We start from the raw sequence: 15,623 nt of genomic DNA, 5'->3' as shown, positions 1-15,623 counted from the left end.
GACGCGATGCTTTGATTATGGAAACAATAGACGGGTGTTTTGTTACTAAATCCGCCACACTGGCTGTTCTGTACGCTTTGTTTTAAACTGCCAGTTGGAACAGTGGTTGTAAAAAGTTTTATTGCAACTTGGAAGGTTCCTTATTGAAAGAAAGTCAACACTGTGAATAATATAAGACAGTCACTTAGAAAGGTATAGGGGTAATAAAAATATGACGACTATAGTTGCCCGATGCGCGAGGATAAATAAGTTACATTCATTTAACTCAGCACAGTACGGCAGTTTAGAACAATAAATGCATTATTTCTCAACTTTAATGTGAATACGTTGCCGCTGAATGATCAATTCTTGTGGACGGCACATGACGTAAGTGTGTGATGACGTATTAACATAAGCACAACTTGATCCGACCGTTGATTTAAGTATTAAGTTAATTGATGTTTGGTTGACAAAGATATCAAACGTAAAGTGCCGGTATTTGAAACTGTGTATGGATATATCCATTTCCCGATTATAATAACTGTGTGGAATAAGGGTAGGGTTTAAAGTTACTGAACCGTTGCGGTAACGGAGACCAAAGTAACCGTACAAGACGCTCTGTAAGTATCCGCCCATGCCTGTTAGAAAGTTAACCGCACCGGAACTATCGGCGTTCTCAGACCATATGTTAAAAGGAATGTGTATGTTACGTAGTTGTCGTCTGTACATTAGCTTCGCATTTTCTGTGTCATTTAGTTGTAACCAGTTGATTGCGAACATTCCCCATGTCATAGCAGGCCCGAATGCAGAAGTACAGTCGTTGTAAACCTTCAGGTCGTTATACTGCACGCTTTCTAACATTGGCAAGCCGAGAGGAAATCCCAACATTGCTGTATCAGCTTGCTTTACGGTCTCGTTGGAATAAAAGCCGTCATACTCCGGGTGGTAATGGGCAGTCTCATTGTATGGTATATACAGTAATTTAGCGATAAGTTGCCAACGACGAGCCTTTTCTTCGTCACAATCGAGTTTGGTTGCCACTTCTGCAGCAAAGTTTAGATTTTGAGCGACAGCGACGTTCGTAAAAGCGGAGTTGTTCACTGGCGCGTGCCATTCGTCGGGTCCCATGACATTGTTTAAAACGTAGCGACCTTTAATGGCATTCCATGTAACACGGGATGACCAGAATTCCGCTGTCTGCCGCAGCATATCATACGCCCGAATACAAGTTGTATTTATTTCTGAACTTAGTTCCAACACTGTGCGAGAAGTGACTTCAGTTGCGTCTTGACATTCGACCAAAAAGCTCCAATCATTGGTAGCGTATATATACTGCTTTAAAAGGTGAATAATATCAGCTGTAACATGGATTTCGTATTCTACGTAGTTCTCTCCAGGGCAAACATCAGACCCAGTATATGCAGTCTCCCAAGGATAGTCCGCACCCTCGTACCCGAAACTTTTTGCTTTGGCAAGTGCACCGACCAGGTGTCGAACCCGGTACGTCAGAATCTTTCTAACCAACTCTATAGTAAAAAATATTTGATGTTATGAGGCAGTCAGTTAGTAGTTTTCACCCGAGTGAATAAACTTCGTTAGTGGGTAAGATTTAAACTCAAAATATAGCCTTGGTTTGAATAGCGATGAATATTAAAACAAACGTTTGCTATGGTTTCCAAAGCAGCAGTGGTTTTATATCATGCATGATATGCAGTCTTAATGTTGACATCGCGACTTGATTGCTGACATGCGCCATGCAAGGCTCACCTGGGTAGAAGGGCAACAACGCTGGCGCCATCCAGAAATCTTGGTCCCAGAAAACATGTCCCATGTAATCAACACCAGATCCGCCGTTCGGTAACCCGCCGGGACTAACTCCGTAAAACTTGGCTTGCGGGTTTTTGTTGCTTGGGAAATTGCTGAGAATATAGTATAACGCCGAAACCATATACTGCGTTGATTGTATGTCGTTCTTTACGTCGATTAGAGCAGAGTTCCACTGCCGAAGCCATTCGTTTAAATGTAACTGGAATAGCCTGTTCGCTGTTACAGTTCCCATACCTACGATGTAGTTTCCGATCGTGCTTGCTCGTGTTTCGCCGACAGCGAACATGAAAACGAACTTTTTAGTTGTAAAATTGTTCCCGATATTTTGTACAGTGAGTTTCTTTGGGAATTGAGAATAAATGACGTGAACTGTTAGATGCGAAGAACCATTCATCTCTGGTGTAACAGTCGTAAATTCCTTGTGTATGGCACTTCCCAGATACTGACACTTAGTGCAATCTGAACTTGGAATGTCTTTTGAGCAGTTACAATACGACGAGTTGTAAAATAAAGTCTCAGTAGAGTTTAAACTCATGTCTTTAGAAACGGGGCCTGATAAATCGTGGAGTCGGACGTAACAAGTGCCTTGTATTTTACAAGTAACGCTAACTTCGGTAACCAGTAAATTCGTGAGCAACTTATGGGCGTATATCTCCTGCGTGACTATGACGTTTGTATCGGAGAGACAAATGGTAAACATCCCGTTTTTCGTATCTTGTGTGAACAACTGTGTAGACCAGAGTGTCGAATCAGGTACATATACATACGGGATATTGTTCTGCAGTCTTGCTCTATGGCTTTCCCCTTTGTAACCGTTGTATAATCCGGCCATGTAGATTGTATCACTGAATATGACGGTTCCTACAACACCGTTCGCTACTGTGGGGTAGAACCTTGAATCGTTGGGCAAAATGGAAGATTCTAGTACGTAAGGGTCGGTTTTTCTAAATTCACGATTCGTCTTCACAAATCTATGCCCCGATCGCATACAAGACAAAACGTCGTCGTAACGTCGTGAAACCATAAACAGACAGAAGAGAAGTAGAAATCCTGAAGAGTTTAGAACTTATAAGATTAGGCTGCGAGTGGTACGTTTAAACTTAATTTGTATTTTTTTACAGATGGATGCTTTAAAAGTAGGGAGATATAAAATAAACAAGTCATATATATATGTAGCACTGGTCTGTTTCATTGCATTATCATTTTACTTGGACTACATCGTATTATTCGATCCAAATGCAACCAAAAAACAGTTGCAATATCATTACGAAGCAAACCGAGTGACTTGCTTTGGAAAAACGCAAGAACGAAACCGTTTAATCGGAGACAAAACAAGCCGAACTAAATTGTTGTCGTATTTAAAGCGGCCTACATGCAATAACTTGTTAAGAAACATTTCGTTGGGTAATTGGGTATTACGGAAACCTATTGACTTTGCATTGAGGCAGGAATTGGATTCTATACATGATAACTATAGGAAAGAAGTTGGGATACCTGTACAACCATGGCGCAGTGATGGTCGTTGTGGATATAAAGTAATGGGAACAGCTGGTAAAAAGAATTGGCCGCGAGTGGCAAGTTTCTGCGACCCTAAGAGTAACAAGCAGTGCTGCACTGATTGGAACAGTGGGGTGTGTGTAGCAATCTCTACTACACAGCAATGCAACTGCCTTGGGTGTGTGAACACTGAGAAGTATTATACAGACGCACTTGAATCTACATGGGTAACTAATGATAACAGGTAAATTTTATAAATACAAATTTAAATTATACTGGGGGTAAAATGGGATGACCTGGCCATTAATCTCATATTTTGTAAATATGTTTTAAACTTTAACAACGTTGTCTTAGAGTTGCAGAGTTGAGATTATTTATTTCTGTGAATATTCTTTGTTTACTACCAAACGGGACGGAAAAAAGAGAATGAAATGTCCCATTTTACCCCCATCTTATCATATGGTAGATTTAAGCTATATAAATTTGGCAGGTGCAAATGGGTCAACTACACCCAACTTGAGGCATGTGCTGTGTTAAATGAACTTTCTGACCAACAGCATATGGCTGAATTATATTATGTGGGAGATTCTCTTATGCGAAACATGTTTATGGGCTTTGCGTTGCTGTTAAGTGGAGAATTGAAAAGAGGTCTTTGGAAAACTTGCCTTTCAAAGGAACTAAACGTAAATTTAATGTATGTACATTTCATAACCACATACTGACATATATAACTATTACTTGCAGCAAACATGCCAAGGAGACAATCAATTTGTATTAAGAAGATGTCACAGTATTGCTGTGGCCCATTCATTAGATGAGATGGGGCATAACAATGGTATTTTATGTGGTGGGCATCGATACTTCAATGCATGGTATAAAGATTATGGAATGCCATCACAAAGTCAAGACTTAATTAAATTTGTGCAAGAAATATCTGGGAAGCCTAACACATATGTTGTACTTGGAGTAGGTATGAAAAGTGACATTTAATAAAAAAGTGACATTTTGACTGTAAAACAAACTAACGTTTTTAAAAAGAGCTCCAATATGTTTTTAAAACTCACAAAAACAAATGACAAAATAAGCCATACTCTAAACTCTTTTTTATTTTTTGTATGACTCACTGCGTATTTGATTTTTTGTTAATATTTCTGTGGTATAAGAAAACTAACTTTACCCACAATTTTTCCAGGTTTACACTTTCAACTACAGAGCGATAAAACAATTCAAAGTTTTTTGGACCCAGTATTTAAAATGCTTGGTGAAGCAAAGCAAGTCTGGCCCAAAATCATATGGGTTCACGCTCTCAGTATTGGGTTACTGAAGCCACCAACATACCACAAACTACAGGGAACTAACGCAATCACACGTTTTGTTGCTGAGATAGAAAGTTACCTCAAACTACACCAAGTGCCAAGCTTGGATTTTCGAAGTATTACCGCAGAAGTAAGAAGTTATGATGGAACGCATTATGGTAGTGGAGTAAACATTATGAAAGCACAAATACTTTTAAATTATTTATCAACACTTTCATTGCACACCTAAAACTCTTCCAACAGTTTTTCTATGCACATTGCAATTTTAATCCTTTATTTGCAATGATAAACTTTCAGGTAAAACATCTCAGGCAATTTTTACTTAATTTTAGTCCATTTTGAAATTTATTACTGTATTTTTTTATAATATGTCCGATACTTTAACCTGGTATGGCAAAATCAGATATAAATGGTATTACTTTTTTAATCTGCATGAATACACTGAAATTATAGTTTTATAGTTATACTCTTTTGCAATGTTAGATGGCTCCATTCATAATTTGCAATTTATTTTACTACAGCACTACAATTCGTTATTGAGAAAATTACATTAAAATAAAGTTAACTCACCGAGTACAGCTGTAAGATTCATTGGACTTTTTGGTCTGCTGAAGTTTCTGCTAGATGCTTTAACACTCGGTCGATTGCCTCCTTCTTTTGAAGTCACACTAAGCCCAACCATCCTTTGTCGTATTGTAAAGTCGCAATGCAAAAAAATAAACAAATTTGAGGCAAAATACAAATTATAAAATAAATTTTAATTTTGTTGACATCTCTATGGTTTCGATTTAAACATAAAAATATTATTTTAAATAAAAGTATAGACATCGAAGTTAAGGTATTTTCTTGGGGGCAAAATATGAAACAGAACATCCGTGTAATAACGACTGTCGTTTTCCAGCCACGTGAGGATAAAGCAAGTTAGAAGTTAAATTTATTAATAAATGTCGGCCGACAAAGGATTCACACACAAATGTAAAATCGCCTGGTATCCTGTTCTGTTTGGCGGGAGGCTGGAAGTTAAATATGCGACAAAACAGAAGAAAATACCCAGGAAGGAATATAATTTCGTTTAGCAGGCATTGGCTTTTAAAAATATTGGCGCAGATGCCGAATTTGTCAAGTAAATGCCTAATGTTATATCTGCCTATATTCTATATAGTTTGGTTTTATTTAATCATTTTTCTGCAAAGTAATTATGTATTAAACACGCCCAGGTAATATTGAACTGTTTTATTCATTTTTTTATTGGTCTAACTAAACAATTAATTGCAAAACACCTTAACAAACGCTACTTGCAATAATTTCACGCTAAATTTACAATATAGTATTCCTGCAACAAAATATATTCATTTTTATATTCCTATTTACTCGAAAATTATCTCCACGGTTTAATTGACAGCAAAAAAGTTCACGCGAAAATTGTTAATTTTCGCGCCAAAGCGGTTTCATCGCTAGCGATCATCGGCAGAGTAGAAATTGTTTCTAATCGATTTTCTGTCGCTCGTATCGCTAGCGATGGAGGAAGTGACGTCACGACAATCGCTCTCTTCCATCGTCAGCGCCTTATTTCCCGCCCGTAGTGTGAACCCGCCTTTATTGTAAAACCATCTTCTGAAACTTCAGTATTAAAAATATGTTTTCGCCCAGTTCTATATCTGACACATACTAATAATTGGCGCTTGTTTTGCTATATAGCAATTGGGGCGACGGGAGATATAAATGAATGTAACTACACTCAGAAAAAAATTGGGTTAGTACCCAAAAAGATCGGGTATACTTGGGTTGCTTGGGGGGGGTCACCCAAGTCTTGTATTTTGGGTAGTGGTTACCCAAATCATTTGGGTAAAATTGACTCCCACCCAAATTCATAGTTTTTGGGTACTTAATTTTTATACCCAATCTAGATATTGGGTACCTTGGGGGGGGGGGGGTCACCCAATATTGTTGGGTAATGTCTGTTTTTACCCAATGAATATATATTGGGTACCTTGGGGGGGTCACCCAATATACTTGGGTAATGTCTGTTTTCACCCAATGAATATATATTGGGTACTACAATTTTTACCCAAAATGCATATTGGGTAGCTCTAATTTTTAATCTTTTCAATATTTTGGGTACATTCTGTGTATACCCAAAACACTACAACGCTGGTTTTACCCAAGAACGAAGTTTATTTACGAAATGAAATATGACACTGTGAAAATTACAGGAAAGCGAAATATTTTTAAAGGCGAAAGAATAGTGTACAAACAAACGTTATCAAAAGGAAACAAATTTACAGTTTTATTGCGGATTTTACAAGCATTGGGTTTAAATATCACCACTATATAATTTGTCCTCGCGTCGCGAGGTATGATAGTCGTTAAAATGGATGGACCGTTTAAACACCTCGTGCCCGCTTACGAGTTACCACGTGTGTAACTTTGTGAGTGAATTTTTTGTGTTTATGTAGGGCAGCCAACTTAGTGACCACAACTGGGTCTGTTACTGACCAATGGGTTAAAGCAACTGCCGTTAAAGTTGTTTTAAAACAAGTGGGTGGTGCCATCGTGTGGTTGGGTGGTGGTGATTTTGTTGTCTGCATGGTGGGAGTAGAGAGCTAACCTGAACAACCATGTGTTATTTTAATACATAACATCATATTTAAGTTTAAAACATGATAAATATAAAAGTAAATCACAATCATACCAACAAACATAGTAACATACCATCTTTATACAATAGATGAAACATAAAATACGTTGGCGAAAGGTGTCTGATGGCATCATAAAAGGTGACTGATGGCATCATACACACCAATTTTGCAATGTCTTTAGAACATGGTAGCTACACCTACTGACCGACTGCTCCCATTAGAGAATAATATTTTCCCCGGAACGTTTTCCAGTCGGTTCGTATTTAACAAACTTCGTATTGTATTTGTCCGTCCTACTGCACATGCGCAGTAGCATTGCGGCGCATGCGCAATAGCACCCGGTCCAAATTCAACAGCCGGAACAAATATATCACAACACCGGGAAGTCCGCCTCTCTCCTCGGGCAAGAGCGATTTTGTGCCCAGTTTCGTTGCAGTATTGGCAAGCTTCTCTTTGTTCGTTGTACTTTACGGATAATTGATATCCATCAACCGATATGTAACTTGGAATCGGGTTTTCGTTCAAAACATTTCTTGCCACAACTAAAATACGTAGACTTGTATTCAAGATAGCTCGTCAATTTTTCATTTTCGAGTGGCATTGGCGTGCATCACCCTTTTGCAACCGTTGTTCTGTCTGTTGCAAATAAATATACAGCGCATACATTTTTCACAAGCAGTTTTTCATGCAGTTCCAAAACGTCAAACCTCGTTTTGCATGTTGCCTCAAGCAGGTTCCCTTTCGTTCCAATATGCCTTGTAGCTTTGTTGTTGAAAACTTTATTTTATCCAACAAATCCCGTATTCCTTCACGGTTTAAGAGAGTAGCCGTTCTAAATGAAATACAATGTGGTCTAAGCTGCACTGTGCTTTTTGGCCTGGGTCACTAAGTCTTGGCTTACCGCTGTGGCATAGGTGCGTCCGCTCTACACACTGTCCTGAGAAACTATAATTTATGCAAATTATATTACGTGCACACTCATTAGATCTGTGCTCTCTTGCTGAAGAAAACAGTATTTTTATTTTTAAATATTACTATAACATATTCGAAGCTGGATCGGTAGAAAATTCCATAAATATATTTTATGGCGAATATTAATATTTTTTGAATTATTAAAATTATTTTAGAATCGGTATCGCTGGGGTAGTAGAAGTAGAAGTTATCAAAAAAGGCGGCTATAATATCTGTATTCTAGGATCACTTTGGTGTGCACTTATTTATTTATTTATTTAGTAGAAATGCAGAACCTTTGTATTTGCAGCAACAATTTTACGGGTGGTGTGTCGGTTTCTAGCGGAGCATATACAGTCGCAAGTAATTTCTGAGTTAAAACGAAAAATTAAAATAATGACTTGTAACTGTATGAGTTTTCTTGCAAACGTCTGCCCGCACAATAAAATAATGACTTATAACAAATTTACATACCCGCTCCAAGTACAACATATGTGTTAGGCTTCCCAGATATTCCCTGCACAAATTTATTTAAGTCTTGACTTTGTGATGGCATTCCATATTCTTTATACCATGCATTGAAGTATCGATGCCCATCGCATAAAATACCATTATTGTGCCCCATCTCATCTAATGAATGAGCCACAGCAATACTGTGACATCTTCTTAATACAAATTGATTGTCTCCTTGGCATGTTTGCTGCATGTAATAGTTATGTTTGTCAGTATGTGCTTTTGAAATGTATATATATATATTAAATTTACGTTTAGTTCCTTTGAAAGGCAAGTTTTCCAAAGACCTATTTTCAGTTCTCCACTTAGCAGCAACGCAAAGCCCATAAACATGTTTCGCATTAAAGAATCTCCCACAAAATATAATTCAGCCATATGCTGTTGGTCAGAAAGTTCATTTAACACAGCACATGCCTCAAGTTGGGTGTAGTTCACCCATTTGCACCTGTCAAGTATATATAGCTTAAATCTAGTAATCTACCATATGGTAAGATGGGGTAAAATAAGACAAATTTATAAGTTTCATTCTCTTTTACTGTCCCGTTTGGTAGTAAACAAAGAATATTTACAGAGTTATATAACCGTATCCTCGCAACTCTAAACGCGCGTTTTGTAGTTTGCGAGTGTGAACGATTAAATTAATTTCAGAGATTCATAAAAAAGCTTGAATTTTTCGTACAATTTGATTTAGTCTCATTAAACTAGTTTTAGTTTTGTGTAAGAATCTTGGTAGGTTAAACTACAAGGTGTAGAATACTGGTAATATAAAAATATTTTAATTTGGTGTCCCATCTTTCCCCACATTGTAGTTTTCAGGATTTTATTGCCAAACTTCGAAAAGGTTTGCTTTTATTCCAATATTTTTATATCTCATGGGTGATTCAAACATAATATACTGATATAATAGCAACATAATTTATGGAAAAAATCGAAATTCAGTCTTTTTCACAAATAATTCATGAGAAGTGGCTTGTGCGAAGAATAGTGTAGCAATACCCAATTTGTAGCAAAAACGTAAACTTTATTAACTCGAAACAATGATACACGACACAATAGAAGATGTTATGTCACACCTGTTATATATTTCTTCGAAGTGTCTTCAATTAATAAAGTCATGATAGTACAAATCCATGGCATCACCCAAACTTTGTCATACATTTTGAGTTAGGAAATGTTGGTTTGGCAATATGTGACTAAGCGTCCCATCGTACCCCACCGTAATATGCGGATTATGCATGTATTGTGGCGGAGAAGAATATATTTTCATAAACCTGAAATTTCGGCGATATTGTATATAAATGTCGTCAAACATAGTTATATTATTTTTGAATTCCTTGTTATTGAGACGAATCATTTAACACGAACCTTTACCAATTTCGACCTATAGTAGGATGGGGAAAGATGGGACACCTTTTCATTCTATTTTCTCGTCCGACTTGGTAGTAAACAAAGAACATTCGAAAAATTATAATACCGCATCCTAACGACTCCCATTAGTTGTTGTTAATTGTTTAAAACACGATCAGGATATTTGGATATTACGAGCTAAAGGTTTCCCGTCTTCCCCCACAGTACTATATATTTTAGAAAATATCCGCAACCACGCGAAATAGAAATTAAATTTTTGGTCATAACTTGGTAAAGATTAGATGTAGAATTCATTTTGAGGCACCGTTATAGAATGGTAATAATAAGACGAATAATATAAATGCAATCATTTTTAATTTTGACCTATATTTAGGAAAAATATCTGCAACCACGCGAAATAAAAATCACATTTTCGGTCATAACTTCGTAAATATTGGAGGTAGAATTAAATTTTAGGCACCGTTAGAAAGGTATTAATGGGACGTATAGAATAAATGCAACACTTTTTAATTTTGACCTATATTTAAAAAAATATCCGCAACCACGAGGAATAGAAATCACAATTTTGGTCATAACTTCGTAAAAATTGAAAGTAGAATTAATTTTTAGGCACCGTTAGAAAGGTATTATTGGGACGTATAATATAAATGCAACCCTTTTTAATTTTGACCTATATTTAAAAAAGTATCCGCAGCGACGCGGAATAGAAATCACATTTTTGGTCAAAACTTCGTAAAAATTGGAAGTAGAATTAATTTTTAGGCACCGTTAGAAAGGTATTAATGAGACGTATAATATAAATGCAACCCTTTTTAATTTTGACCTATATTTTAAAAAAAATCCGCAACTACGCGGAATAAAAATCACATTTTTGGTCATAACTTCGTAAATATTGGTGCTAGAATTAATTTTTAGGCACCGTTAGAATGGTATTAATGAGACGAGTAATATAAGTGCAACCCTTTTTGATTTTGACCTATATTTAAAAAAATATCCGCAACCACGCGCAACCACGCGCAACCACGCGCAACCCGCACATTGGCAAACACAAGGTGAAAAAACTGCTTGGTACTATAGTATGTATACGATACTGTTATATTGCTTTATTTGATTAAGTTATTGCTGTGTTTGGTTCGTTTATTTGTAACTCTTGTTTAATACGGTGATAAAATATTCCAGGAGACACCTCACGTTCGTTGCAAATTCGGCAGATGAACAACTTGTTGTAAAGCATCAGCAAATATAGTGGATATCATGGAAAGGTTGGTAAATGCCTTCAGGAGATGGAATGCCATGGAATGGATGGTGAATGTTTACAGATGGGTGTGGGGTTGGTTTAGAGGAAATAACAATGCACTCACGGATCAAACAACAGTAAGATTTTGTTTTTAATTCCTTAAATAAATCCAATACTTTTGCCAAGTGCTACACGATCCCAAGTTACATTAATAGAAACAACGAAGACTTTATTTTTACAAAACTCTGCGTTACTAATTTACCTAGCAATCGAAGGCTAGTTCCCTAGTTGATAATTAATGCTTACCACATGATTATAAGTGTGTTGTCTTTACAGGATGAAAGAGATCGACCAGTGATAATAAACAACCCAAATGATGTTTACTTTTACAACCAACCCCCACCAACCAATGTTGATGTTCAAACACTTGGTGAGTTTTAGAATAAGAACATAACTCATGTAACTGTCCTGTTATTGTTTCAATATAAAGAATAAACTTGATAGACATGTCACATGCGTCTGTCACTGGCGTCGATTTTTATATGGTGCAGGCTGCAGGGTATGCAGGCCTACCCTGAGAATTTTGCAGGGGTTGCAGCAACCCCTGGATTTTTCAATTATAGAAGCAAATTATTCCTAAAATCTTCTTAAATAAATATATTTAACTTTATCAAATAATTACTTTATAGTAGCTACGCAACGCCTTCATTCTCTCAACGTATAAACTAGCTATTTTTGTACCCTGCGCGGTTACCTATAACGGCTGCGTGTTACGTCAGACAATGGTTACGTCACATTGATAATCGCAAAATCGCCGATTGTTACGGTAACAATTCTATTATTGTGTGAGAATGCAATGTTTACTAGTCAATTTCTACGTTTCAAATGTTGTCTAACGTCTACTTCCAAAGCTGCTTTTCTCCCGAAAGCAATTCGAATTAAACTTAAAACACGCGAACCAGGATAGGAATGGGTGTTCTTTTTTCTAAGACGCGCACATGTCATGAATTGCCTCCCTAACAGTTGCGTGTAAAATAAATGTAATTTGCCTGTTAAATAGGTGGAAATAAACTACCTAAATCGGGTCGGTCACTGCTTTATATTTATTTATGATATTTTCCTCAGCCAAGCAGCATGTTTGTTACGAAATAGTAAGGATTCACGGGTGGATTCATTACGACATAATAGCAATTCACACGTCGATTATAGCAACATAATAGCAATTCACACGTCGATTATTGCAATATAATAGCAATTCACACGTCGATTATTGCAATATAATAGCAATTCACACGTCGATTATTCAGTCTACATGTGAAACATTATTCTCGCTCGCAAACCTTACCCTGACAAGAGAGCAAAGCTCTAATGGATGGGCACGTATAATTTAAACATTAAGATAGATGATATCGGTCATAGAAACATCGAGTGGTCTCACTGCTGCTATTGTGAGTCCAGAATCAAGCAAACACCCCGACTTTTCAATGTGTTTAGATAATTATGTTCTGTTGCAAGCGTAAAATGGATTACATTTACCCTGTCAAACATCTTTAGAAAAAATATAAAATAGCCCTTTGGGTTTAATCAAACTTGCTAAGTTTTGTTTGCGTTTTCCTTTTGTGGGGAGGTGTAAAATAGCTTTTATTATTCTTTTAATACATTTTTTGCAAAATAATATAAAAATTACGCTTATTAAATGACTAAAATGTCACCGGTCCGTTTAATTAGTGCAAGTTCGCTATGTCTACAATATTCAGTTCACTATGTCCGCTACGTCGGCAACGACCCAAAAAAGGGACCCAAATTTCACAAATTACCCGCTTCTAGGTCTTGTTTTTGACTTTTTTCAAAACAGAAAACAAATTACCGATGTGTTTTAGACTTTCAAACCTTTAAATTTGTTTTTAAGTCCAAGCTTTACCTAAATTTACTTTTTACATAACATTCTATTGGCTGCAGGAGATTTTTTATTGGGATGTCGGGAGTGTATTTGTATAACTAAAAAAATATACGCCTGGTCCCTTTTGTATAGAATACATACGCAGGGTCCCTTTTGTATAGAATCTGTCGCAACCCCTACATTTTTTTTAAATCAACGCCACTGCTGGTATATTGCAAACAAACCTAATGGGGGTTGCAACATTATAGTTTGACAAAGAATAGTAAAGTTTGACAAAGAATACATAAAATGTTTATGTATATTAGCTTATTGCACATTTATTACTTAACTGCACACATTTTGGATACTAAAACAAATGAAGAAGCATTGTGTGAAATACAGTTCTATTTTCTATGCATTATATCTGTCTCGTCCACATTTATAAAAATTAGCATATCGCAAAGCCACATTATGTTTGACAAGGTGACCTAGTTTAACCCACAGATGTAAAAAAATTTTTGCATTAAATAGTTCACTATGAAACTCATTTGTGTTTAACAAAAAGTAAAACATGTTATTGTATGATAACAATGTATTGAATAAATTAACAGGTACAACCCATTTTTTGAATGGTAAAACCCAACAAATTTAGTATTGCACAAAACAAAACGGTGATTTAAGATTGGCATCGGGATTCACATTTTAAAAATCTGGTGTGAAGTGATTAAATCCATATACGATCACAGCTTGAAACATAAACATACTTCATTGAATAGTATGATTCGAGTATGGGTTGGGCTTGATTGTTTCTTTAGGCTAGACACTCAGGTTAAAATTTGTGGTAATCTGTAAAACTTGGGCCAAAACACTTTATCTCACAATTATTTTGTAAATTGGGGTGACAAGGCACCCCAGAACCCCTATGAATAGTGGTACATAAACATGATATGGTATTAAACTACTATAGTACACTATTGTCTGAGAAATAACTAACACATGTTCGATTCCTTGTTGCTATGCATAGAAAATCATCTCTTTAACTTCTATACTTTCCTTGAATTTGATCTGCATAATATATTATATACAGAACACAATATGACTTACAATGTACAAGGCAACAATAAATATTGGTGCATGCCAGTCTTCGCTTAAACTATGTTAACAACCTAAATAACAGCATTAACAAATGTAGGTAACCACAAACTTTAGTTGCCTGCTACTCTGCTAGTGCTGCTACAAGTAAAAGTATGTAAACATTGGTATATCATTCTTTTAAATTGGCTTTATTTAGAAATTCTGATGATGTCAAAACTAATAAGGCAGTACGGTGTATAAACAGTTCACATAGGAAAATAACATTAGCACCAAATTAAGCTTAATTAACACGTTTGAGGTAAACCAATGAATAATAATACACACACCAACAGAATGAAATCCACAATGGTGATTACACAATGTCCAAACAAGCAATGTACTTTAACTTAATCACTGTAAATAGCATCACAATAATCACTTTTATATAAAGATGTAAACTAATTGGTACATCACTAATACTGCACATAAAATCTACTTAATTGCTTCAGCTTATGGCTAGTACGTGGCTATAACGCAATACTGTCAAATATGGTTTCCTAATATGTAATATCCAGACATTACTGATAACACAACAAGGTTCATAACAAAGAACTGCCCACGTGACTGGGTAACCATGACAATAAGCATAGAATGGATACAAGTAAGGATGATGCATGCAATGAAACTAAGTAACGTATGAATGAAGTGAAGAATGGATGAAAGTATAATAACTCACTGTAACATCACTATTGTTTGAGAAATAACTAACACATGTTCAAATCCTTGTTGTTGTGCATAGAATACCATCTTTTCAGTTTCTAAGCTTTCCTTGAGGTTTGCTTAGCATAATAGATTATACACTCAACACAATATGACTTACAATGTACAGGGCAAAGATAAATATCGGTGCATGTCAGTCTTCGCGTAAACTACGTTCATAACTTAAGTAACAGCATTACCCTTTGTAGGTAACTACAAATTTTAGTTGCTTGCTGCTATGTTAGTGCTGCTAAAGTGAAAGTATGTAAACATTGGGATACCTTTCTATTAAATTGGCTTTATTTAAGAATTCGTAGGAAATTAATGCTTACTGTTATAAACACAACCATTGAATAATCCGCAGTTAAATATTCCATCTCTGCAGTGCTGAGTATAGTAAGTACCAACCTCATTTTAGCAAAGAAATTACAGTCTTTTTTTGTAAACTGTACTAAACCGATGTTAGCATTTTCCAGACAGTGTTTCCGCTATGTAAAGTACACAAGGAAAGTAATCGTTAATTAATCGCTAATCATGCGGTTTTAAATCTGAAAAGTTAGTCCAAAAATTATAAATATATATTA

At 36.0% G+C, this 15,623-nt stretch overlaps 3 protein-coding genes, 1 long non-coding RNA gene and 1 pseudogene across 4 annotated transcripts; 1 reads left to right on the top strand and 4 right to left on the bottom strand.

Annotated features, from left to right (window-relative positions):
• Nucleotides 1–100: 100 nt before the first annotated feature.
• Nucleotides 101–5,430, bottom strand: LOC149724989 (protein-glucosylgalactosylhydroxylysine glucosidase-like). The gene is made up of 3 exons (XM_089892373.1): nucleotides 5,190–5,430; nucleotides 1,747–2,856; nucleotides 101–1,505 (listed from the first exon to the last, which is right to left on the bottom strand). Exons 1-3 carry the CDS (start codon nucleotides 5,299–5,301, stop codon nucleotides 301–303), a joined length of 2,427 nt encoding a protein of 808 aa, XP_089748499.1. The 5' UTR covers nucleotides 5,302–5,430; the 3' UTR covers nucleotides 101–300.
• LOC149724990 (uncharacterized) lies at nucleotides 2,899–5,195 on the top strand. Its single transcript, XM_089892377.1, has 4 exons — nucleotides 2,899–3,547; nucleotides 3,794–3,986; nucleotides 4,048–4,273; nucleotides 4,496–5,195. Exons 1-4 carry the CDS (start codon nucleotides 2,928–2,930, stop codon nucleotides 4,846–4,848), a joined length of 1,392 nt encoding a protein of 463 aa, XP_089748503.1. The 5' UTR covers nucleotides 2,899–2,927; the 3' UTR covers nucleotides 4,849–5,195.
• A 1,331-nt stretch (nucleotides 5,431–6,761) lies between the features above and the next one.
• On the bottom strand, nucleotides 6,762–8,240 carry LOC149724988 (uncharacterized; annotated as a pseudogene).
• A 420-nt stretch (nucleotides 8,241–8,660) lies between these two features.
• On the bottom strand, nucleotides 8,661–9,314 carry LOC149724987 (uncharacterized). Its single transcript, XM_089892383.1, has 2 exons — nucleotides 8,975–9,314; nucleotides 8,661–8,909 (listed from the first exon to the last, which is right to left on the bottom strand). The coding sequence occupies exons 1-2, from the start codon at nucleotides 9,095–9,097 to the stop codon at nucleotides 8,676–8,678; spliced, it is 357 nt and encodes a 118-aa protein (XP_089748509.1). The 5' UTR covers nucleotides 9,098–9,314; the 3' UTR covers nucleotides 8,661–8,675.
• A 4,193-nt stretch (nucleotides 9,315–13,507) lies between these two features.
• LOC149724986 (uncharacterized) lies at nucleotides 13,508–15,531 on the bottom strand. Its single transcript, XR_016386503.1, has 2 exons — nucleotides 14,628–15,531; nucleotides 13,508–14,271 (listed from the first exon to the last, which is right to left on the bottom strand). It is a non-coding gene; the product is annotated as an uncharacterized LOC149724986 (long non-coding RNA).
• Nucleotides 15,532–15,623: the final 92 nt, after the last annotated feature.

Source organism: Ciona robusta, chromosome 14 (assembly GCF_009617815.1).
Source record: "Ciona robusta chromosome 14, ASM961781v2".
In the NCBI taxonomy this organism is placed as follows: Eukaryota; Metazoa; Chordata; class Ascidiacea; order Phlebobranchia; family Cionidae; genus Ciona; species Ciona robusta.
The sequence above is the reverse complement of the archived record's forward strand: the minus strand, read 5'-3'. Positions and strand labels throughout refer to the sequence as shown.